This window comes from Chanodichthys erythropterus, chromosome 23 (assembly GCF_024489055.1).
Source record: "Chanodichthys erythropterus isolate Z2021 chromosome 23, ASM2448905v1, whole genome shotgun sequence".
NCBI lineage: Eukaryota > Metazoa > Chordata > Actinopteri > Cypriniformes > Xenocyprididae > Chanodichthys > Chanodichthys erythropterus.
The window spans coordinates 3,815,305-3,825,238 of NC_090243.1; the positions used below are offsets into that span (position 1 = coordinate 3,815,305).

The 9,934-nt window shown below is 35.6% G+C and overlaps 1 protein-coding gene across 1 annotated transcript; it reads left to right on the top strand.

Annotated features, from left to right (window-relative positions):
• The first annotated feature begins 535 nt into the window (after positions 1–535).
• prdm14 (PR domain containing 14) lies at positions 536–6,103 on the top strand. The gene is made up of 9 exons (XM_067378606.1): positions 536–638; positions 2,011–2,628; positions 2,837–2,887; positions 3,039–3,196; positions 3,362–3,629; positions 3,751–3,953; positions 4,643–4,744; positions 5,442–5,661; positions 5,949–6,103. Exons 2-9 carry the CDS (start codon positions 2,076–2,078, stop codon positions 6,101–6,103), a joined length of 1,710 nt encoding a protein of 569 aa, XP_067234707.1. The 5' UTR covers positions 536–638; positions 2,011–2,075.
• Positions 6,104–9,934: the final 3,831 nt, after the last annotated feature.

Here is a 9,934-nt window from a genome sequence, read left to right on the forward strand (position 1 = left end):
TTCTTCTTATTGAGAATAATTATGTTTTTAGCTCAAAATATATAATGGTGTTAAAGTTAAAAAAAAAAAAAAACAACAACGGCAAAACCTTTTTTTTACATTTTTATTTAAAATAAAATGACCTCTATTTTTACTCGTACCTATAAAACATAGTCGTCACGGTATAAAATAATCTAAAAAGACGCTTCGTCATATGTTAAACTCCATACTTATGCACACAGTTAATTCCCATTATTAACACATGCTGCTGCCGACTTTCGTTTTCACAAACAGCCTCTAAACTGAGCTCGTGCCGTTCTCGCCGTCGCCCGGTTAGGAGCGGTTAACAGTTGCGCCTGCAGTAGTTAACACATTAGAGACTGTGGTGCATATGAAAGAGAGCTGTGAGAGGATTCTCAGTGCTGCTACAGCGTGTTAAAGTGCAATTCCCTCAGGATGAACCCGAGACTGACCAATGACAGCACAGATCCAGGAAAGGCATCCCCTCTCTAGTAGCTTTCCTACACTCAACCATATGTCTTCAGACCTGACTCATGCTTCACACACACAAGACCTTAGAGTTCATCGCTCCTGAACCGCCAAGTAAAGGTTCCCAAACAGAAGAGAAGGATCTCAGGACTTGCACAAGTCGCTATATGGTAAGAACACTTTTTAGCAATTACAATTAACAATGTTTTTGTTTGTTTGTTTGTTTGGTTTTTTTTGTTGTTTTTTTTATGACAGCAATAAATTATTTGTGTTTTATTTTGCGTTAACATTATAGATTTAAGCCCACTCTTCATGTGCAATAACCAGCTGAGGTCAGGAGTCTATGGAGCATGAAACCTTTAATGCTTTTTAAAAGAGTTGGAAAGGCTTCATTAATGGTGACCTTTCTTGCTGACCCTCTGTTCTTAAATTGTAGTGTCACGACCCTCATTAGTCTCTGTTAGTGGCGCGCTCGCGCACAGTTTATCCTTTTAGAAAACTGGAAAAAGTAGACGAATACTGGAAACTTTTGCTTTTGAAAAATCTCTGCAGTAATTACCTTAGGTTATTTCTGTTTTGGGTTATTTGACAAAGCAATAAAACCTTTATTTAAAATGGAATTTAGAAAGTCGTATTTTTGGTTTGTCTGTGTTGTAAAATATAGTCATACTGTTTGATTTGCTCAACTTAATACACTTAGAAAAAAGTCGTAATAACCAGCCCAAAATTATTCTTAATAAGTAGAATGATATTCGCTAAACATTTGCAAACTTTTTAACAGTACGCCTCAGTATGCTTCTTTTAATTTAAATTTGAATGTTTTGATAAAATAGGACAATACACTGTAAAAAATACGGTAAAATACGGTTTTCCACTGAAAAAGTGATATACCATAAAACAATGCATTCTGGGTAATATTTGTCTTTTTAAGAAAAGAGGCCTATAAAAGAGGCTACTTTCTCGAAAATGACAAATAACATTACCCAGGATGCATTGTAATATACAGAAGTAATATGGGTATTATGGGTAATATTTGTCTCCTTTAGATTAGCCTGCTTTCTCGAAAACGACTAATATTATTACCCAGTATGCATTGTTTTTACAATATATACTGTTTCAATGGAAAATGGTATTTTACCATATAAATTTGTTTCCTTTTTATTAAGTTATTTTTTTAGAGTGTATACACCCTTAAAAATAAAAGTTCTTTATTGGCATATATGGTTCCATGGATAGATTTTTAACATTCATGTAACCTTTCCATTACACGAAAGGTTCTTTGTAGTGGAAAAGGGTTCTTTAGATTAATAAAATGTTCTTCACACTAAGAAAAAGAAAAAGGTTATTTCAGGAAACTGCGGAGTATGCCTCCAAATTTAAATTTAATTCGAATTTTTGTCTGTAATATTTAAGTAAAATCAAAGTGGTGCCAAAGTTTCACCCTGCAAGTTGTGAAATGAAACTCGGAAATTAGCCTACATATATTGTGAAAAGTTGGATGGAAACAAAGGCATTGTTTTAATGATGAAAACATGTTTACAGTCTACAGGACCGAATACAAACAGCAAGTGAAATTGTTCTCGGATCCCCCCTCATCGGCTGTGGTGATGTCGGTGTCTCTCTCCAGTCACCCCGCAGTGAGAGACAGGAGTCTCGCTGTCTACCCGTCTCTGCCCGGCGCGCACTACGCGAACGTCCTCAAGAGCGCGCACAGCATCTTCCATCCGCTCAAATCTCTGGGCCGCATGGTGACCGACGCACAAACAATCATGCCGTTTAACTTCACCGGGACTCCGTCTTTTTTCAGCCACAACAGCCATCAGACCGCGGTGTTCCATGAACAGATCCTCAACCTGTCCAACATGCCATATTTTCAGCACGTGCAGCCTTCACAAAGCATGTACACCAGACATGAGGAGCAGAGCACCGGCTCTCCCTCCGAGTTCAGCAGCCCTTCCAGCAGAAAGTCTTCTTCGGCTTCATCCTCTCCGGTTAAGGACAGTTTCGGCTGCCTGCAGGCCGCAGTTCCGACACCCGAGCGCGCGCGCACCTACAGTTTCACAGAGGAAGACCTCTTCACGGTCCTGTACGGATATTCCAAAAAACAAGGCCAAAATGTTGGACATGCCATCTCTGGACTATCATTCCCTCCCAGTGCAGGTATATATTAATCTTTTTAATTTATATAGCACTTTGCAATTTCAAAAGGAAAATAAATCTGGAAATAGGCTATGTATGATGTTGCACACTTAAAATATTTTACGTTGTTATATTCCATTTAAACGCTATAATTCCATGTTCTTTGTCGTTTTTCATGTTGGATTATCAAAATTGTGTTTGTAACTCAATATTTTTTTCAATTAATTAGCTGATCGTCATCTTCTCCCTGTTGATACCGAAGGATTTGAACTCCCAGAAGGTAGAACTTTCTTTCTTTCTTTCTTTCTTTCTTTCTTTCTTTCTTTCTTTCTTTCTTTCTTTCTTTCTTTCTTTCTTTCTTTCTTTCTTTCTTTTTCTTTCTTTCTTTCTTTCGAGCTGGCATTTCATAGAGTGTGTCTTGAATTTTTCAGGCTTATCGATTCTCCAAACTAATTGTGGAAGCCTTTCCCATTATGGAGTTTTTGCTAAAAGCACAATTCCAAAAGGCACCAGGTTCGGTCCTTTTCAGGGCAAACTGGTGAACACAAGTGAGATCAAAATCTATGATGACAACACGCTCATGTGGGAGGTAAATAGCAAATTTGAAATAAGAAAATTATTATTTAAATGCCGAATTTATATAAAACGTGTGTCAGGAACAAACGATTTTCAGTAAGATAATACATACACCTGTTATATTCTGTTATGACATGTTTTTGATTAAATTCCAAACCTTTTTTCTACCTACGTTAAGATCTTTGAGAACGGGCGCTTGAGTCACTTTGTGGATGGAAGAGGCGCTCCGGGGAATTGGATGTCCTTGGTGAAGTGCGCGCGCTTTCCAGAGGAGCAGAACCTGACTGCGGTGCAGTGTGAAGGCCAGATATACTATGAGGCCTGCAAAGAGATCCGAGCCGGCCAAGAACTGTTGGTCTGGTACGGAGACTGCTATGTGCAGTTTCTGGGCATTCCTCTTACTCTTAAAGAGTTTATTGATGACAGTGAACCGCTTCCAGCTGAAGGTATGTGCGCGTATATGTATCTTTATCCTATAATTGTTTGGATGAAGAGATTTATAGCTCCGCACGGTCATTTGTTATATGAAAATATAATGTGATGTATTTCCTAATTTCTTCGTTCCAGATTCTGGAGAGGGTTTCAAGTGTGATCGCTGTGGTAAAGTGTTCGCTTATAAGTACTACAGAGACAAACACCTGAAATACACGCGCTGTGTGGATCAGGGCGACCGGAAGTTCCCCTGCCACCTCTGCAACAGGTCTTTCGAGAAGAGAGACAGACTCCGAATCCACATTCTCCATGTGCATGAGAAACACAGACCTCATAAGGTAAATATATCCTCAGGCTGATCCATTGGAGACCCAAAAGAAAAAAAGAAAAATGGTGCTGAAAGAACAGCTCCTTTTTAGACAAGCTGCACAAAACCGATGCCTAAAATAAGACATTGCTATTTTACTAATATTCTCACACTCAACTCGTATAATTATTTGATTAAGAATAAGGGTCTTTCAACAAAATGAATGCGTTTTCCATTTTGGAACGGTGATTTATTTATTTATTTTTACTTTTAGAATTCGTTCTTTTTTTAAAGAATTTACAGATTATGATTTGTTTTATTTATTTACTTATTTATAGAATTATATTATCATTTTAATAAAGAAAGGGGTGACATTTGTAAAATATGTATGTATTGTATGTAATATGTTTGTAACACTTAAATTTTAGCTTTTATCAAAATATGCATAGTTGCTATAATAGCAAGGAGCAATAAATAAATAAAAGTTATTGTTATTTTAACACGTTTTTATACCTTTTTTTTTTTTTTTTTTTTTTTTCAAATAGTAAAATTGATGTTAGCTTTTCATTGTCACTTTTACACATATGTTAATGACGGACACAAAAAGCACCCTTCTCGAGGAATGACCCAGATGCACTAATGTTTGGGTAAAGCCTTTTACCATATCAATAAAGCGATTTAAGTCTTGAATGTAATTCGTGACCCTCTTTTTCCTCTCAGTGCTCCGTGTGCGGCAAAAGTTTCTCGCAGTCCTCGAGTCTGAACAAACACATGCGCGTGCACTCAGGAGAGCGGCCTTACAAATGTGTTTACTGTAACAAGGTGAGTGATGCTTAGTTCCTAAACTGGTACGTTCCAACTAAAGTAGATACTGCTTTAAGGATTTGACCAATTTCATGGTGTATATCTTGAGCTCTCATTAGCGCTGGACTCACTCTTAGAAGACACTTACATGCTAATTAATGGCAGATGCAGATCCAGTGCACTGTGCATGAGGATTATGCTTTAATTTATGACTCTCAAAGAGACAAACGTTTGTCTGTCGCTTTGTTTTAAACTCGTCCTGTTGTATTCTTAAACACTTACGCGTGCGATAAGAGCCTTTTCAGTGGTCATGTCACTCTCTCTGTCCTGTTTGTGGACTGCCAGAGACAGTTTTATTCCTATAGGAGCCTACAGGCCATTGTGTGTTGGCTATAAAGGCTACACCAAAGGAAAACCAGTTTTAATAAACATACTATAATAGCTAGAATGGTTTTTATTTAACATGCAAGGTTAGGTTTAGGTGAGGATCTTTTCATGAAAATGTATTATTATGTTGTCGTTGTTCTTCTTCTTCTTCTTGGAATTTATTGTCTTGCATTCAAAAATACTATAGCCTAGGCTAAATAGAACAAATAAATAAACAATAGGCCTATAGCCTAATTCAGCAGTATGTCCCTATTTAGTTATTAAAGTCATTTTTTGTTTGCGTATATTACCATTATTCAACATGAACATGTATTTGTGAATGTCACAGGCGTTTACGGCCTCCAGCATCCTCCGCACTCACATCCGTCAGCACTCCGGCGAGCGGCCGTTCAAGTGTAAACACTGCGGGAAAGCGTTCGCCTCTCACGCGGCGCACGACAGCCACGTCCGACGGACACACTCCAAAGACAAGCCCTTCTCCTGTGATGTGTGTGCGACCACTTTCCAGGACGCACAAGAGTTGAAATATCACATGAAGACGCATAAAAGTAAGTATGAAGATTTTTAGCTGCCTCCCGGGACTAGCAGGCTATGCTACATCATTCTAATTAGGCTTATAGGCTATTCTCTTATAGGCTAATAAACAAGCAACCGAGCAATTTTTGAGGAGAAAATTTATGAAATTTGAGAAGGACCGAAAATTATTGACATGTAAATTAAACAAGAACAGTGCTATTAATAATATAATAAACATTTGTTGGATTCAGTTATTAGCCTACTTTAATAGGCGTGTTTATGTTGGCTAATCTAATAAAATATAACTCTCTCCCCTCAGAGCGACCAATTTTGGACAGCACTGTTGTTCTTCCTGGAGACGAAAACACGCTCTTCCCTACCAAAGATTCTCTACACGCACAGAAACAGCTGGGAGACAGTTTCTCTTTTCCCGGGATGACCAGCATCACCTCCGAGTACAGACCCTGGAACTAACGCTTCGACACTGCATCTCATTATGTTATTCAGCCTTTTCCCAGAAAGAAGGCTTGCGTCAATGTTGTTTGTATTGTGTATTTTATTTAATGAAGTTATCTGTGCCCTAAGAAAATATTTTTGCTTTAACTTTATTATTTTATATTTTAAATGTTGTTTCTATTTATTAAAATGTTGGCATTAGAAATACGTTTTGTACTTTTTAAAGTTAGCTCAAAGCAAATGTTGTCGTGTAATCGTGAGCTGCGCAACCAAAGCCAGTAATAATACAAAAGACTGAATTTATTATTATTATTATTATTATTAGCCTATTATTACTGTTACATATCATTAATTTCTTTATCATGAGATGTAACTGCTGTTCAAATTTGTCTGTGTTTCTGATCGTCTGCAAACTGAAAATTAAAATTAATGACATTATGAGAAATATCTGTTATTATTTTCCGTAAAGAGGATAATGTTTTTGTTTCCGGAAATTGTGAAATGATTAGGCTGATTTTAAAATTGCTTCGATTTATAGGCTATAATTCAAATCGAACGAAATATTCGACTATAGTAAATATATTCTGATATTCTTTATTAAACTTTTATTTCAATACTCCTTTTTATATTATTAACACTATATTATTAAGACTATGAGTTGTTGATACAGTGATTCACAATTCGGTTTCAGATAGTCTCTTATGCACAGACAGAAATACAGATAAACTGGAAATATGGAGAATTCTAAATATATATCACATCACTGTTCAAATCATTCACATTTGATAAAGATGAAATTATTGGAGGAATACTGTGACATAATGGAAACAGCCAACTCTGAGTCTGTTTCTAAACTAGATAGATAGATAGATAGATAGATAGATAGATAGATAGATAGATAGATAGATAGATAGATAGATAGATAGATAGATAGATAGATAGATAGATAGATAGATAGATAGATTGTTCTACTTACTTTTTTACTTTTTCTCACTTTTGTATATGTACATGTGCTTCACTGTATGTTGATATGTTGATGTTAGAAAAAATTAGAAATGCTTTGGCAATACATTGTAACAATTGTCATGCCAATAAAGCACACTTTGAATTGAAAATTAGATAGATAGATAGATAGATAGATAGATAGATAGATAGATAGATAGATAGATAGATAGATAGATAGATAGATAGATAGATAGATAGATAGATGGATAGCCCTTCCATGCAGACTGAGAGTTTAGAGTTTGCTGAGTGTTTTACTAAATGATGGTCAGCGACAGGAGAGGAGGAGTGTGAACATCCCCCAACAGCAAATTAATGACAATGGACTACTGCAATGAGGTGGTCTAGTGTGGAGAGAATGGAAACAAAGGCGGTCTCACTGACATCTGCTGCCCTCTGATTGTGTCTTCATGCTACCAACTGTCTGTGATGGAGAAGGAAGGAGAGAAAAAGGCTTTCTGACAGATTGCTTCTTCCACATTCTCCATGAGTGTTCCCCTTCTCAAAACACAACAACAACAACAAGGGGTCAAAGGGCATAGCTAAATGTTACAGTCATTTGCAATGCTGTTTGTTGTGATTATTACCTTTATATAAAATGCTTTTCACTATGGACTGAAACTTTTTATAAGTGTAGATGAGTTCAATTCAGGTTATTGACCCATTTTCTAATATCATTATGTCCAGTCACTCAACACATTCACTTTAAAATATTCCCGAAATAACATCAGAGATGGAGCAGACGTGTCTTTCTTAGCATCGGGCTCAGAGATCATTTAAAGATGTTGAGCTCATATCCATAGCCATTGTCGTGAGGGATTCCCTGGCTATAGGCTTCTCATTTGACTGGATTACCTGCAGAGTCTCAATGGTCCCCTGCCATCAGATTCACCCAGTGCTGGCACAGGGAGCTGACATGGATTCCTATTATTAATTTCACCCTCACTGGTTACATACAAAACTGGCCGGGTCATAGGTCAAGCTTCAGAAGACAATTCAATTACCCTCTCATACTTCAGCCGGGAGAGATGCAGGCTTTGCCATTCTGTCCGCAGCTTTTGAAGTTCCCTGGGGCTTCTGGTAGTACATATGTACATCAGAGCTCATGGTGAGTTAACAGAGCTTTGAGGTATAATAAAATCCAATAGAAGCCCTCAGGGTCAATGATAAAAAGCATCTTAGATGATGGCATTTTTCCTAAGCAGACCAGAAAAAGAAGTGCACTTAATAGTACTGAATGAACATTTGCAGTGTACTTCAAATCGAGAGTAAACTTTTACGACTGTTTTTAACACTTTTAAAAAGTGATAGTCAAATTAAGTATTACCTAATCATATTTGAATAATTCTTTAAAGGAGTACAGTTATTTTGATGTGTGGACTATCATATAAAAACTCAAGTAAAGAACTTAATTATAAATCTCACTGTAGGCCTACTATGTTATTTAACATTACATTTAGATTTTAAATGTACTAAATTGCAATTTTATCATTACAAATGTGTAATTACAAATATATTTAAATGCATGACATACAAGTTTCAATGTTTGGTTACACTTTATTTTAAGGTGTCATTGGTACAATGTAATTATACAGTAATAACACGTATAGGGTTAGGTTTAGGGTTAAATCCTGTAGTTATGCATAAATTATGTTATTACTACAGCAAGTACATGTAAGATACACTGTAAATACATGTAAGGACACTGTAAAATAAAGTGTAACTACTAGGGCTGCACGACGATTAATCGCGATTAATCGTTTGCAAAATAAAAGTCTGTGTTACATAATATATGTGTGTGTTCTGTGTATATTAATTATGTATATATAAATACATGCACATACATGTATATATTTAAGAAAAAAAATGTATATATAAAATATTTATTTTTATATGTCATCTAAAATATATATAAATATGTATATTTATTTATACATGTATATATTTTTTAAATTTATACATGTATGTGCATGTATTTATATATACATCATTATTATACACAGAACACACACATATATTATGAAACACACTTTTTTTTTTTTTTTTTCAAACGATTAATCGCGATTAATCGTTGTGCAGCCCTATAGTAACTACATAGTTTTACCATAAAAGTTACCATAAATGTTTGTCGGTATGTTTAACAGTACACTTTACCCATTTCAAGAACAATAGAAGTAATAATTATGAAATTAATTGTTTTCAATATAAATTCAAACTAATTTCATTTAAAATAACATGCAATTGTGTCCAAAGACATTACATTCTGTTTGCATTTACAGTATATGTTCCCACCTTATATTAGGTGGTCTTAACTACTATGTACTTACATCAAAAAATAAGTACAATGTACTTATTGTGTTCATATTGAATTGCAAAACACTTTTGCTGCTATTGAGGTGGGCTATGGGATTAGTTCACTTTCAAATAAAATATTTACTGATTATTTACTCACCCCCATGTCATCCAAGATGTTCATATCTTTCTTTCGTCAGTCGAAAAGAAATTAAGGTTTTTGACTTCAATGGCCTCCAGACGGTTGAAGGTCAAAATTACAGTTTCAGTGCAGCTTCAAAGGGCTTTAAACGATACCAGATGAAGAATAAGGTTCTTATCTAGCGAAACGATCGGTCATTTAAAAAAAAAAAATTAAATGGATATGCTTTATATAAACAAATGATCACCTTCAAAGTGGTTCCACCAAAACTGCACTTTCGTATTCTTCAAAAAGCTTCGAAAATGTAATGTAATTTTGACCTTCAACTGTTTGGAGGCCATTGAAGTCCACTATAAGGAGAATAATCCTGGAATGTTTTTTATCAAAAACCTTAATTTCTTTTCGACTGAAGA

Bases quoted from the DNA above. Each gene is read 5' to 3' on its own strand.
- prdm14 (XM_067378606.1), top strand. From the start codon at position 2,076: ATGTCGGTGTCTCTCTCCAGTCACCCCGCAGTGAGAGACAGGAGTCTC. The intron at 2,629-2,836 runs GTATATATTAAT...TCAATTAATTAG, and splicing joins ATCATTCCCTCCCAGTGCAG to CTGATCGTCATCTTCTCCCT. The intron at 3,630-3,750 runs GTATGTGCGCGT...TCTTCGTTCCAG, and splicing joins TGAACCGCTTCCAGCTGAAG to ATTCTGGAGAGGGTTTCAAG.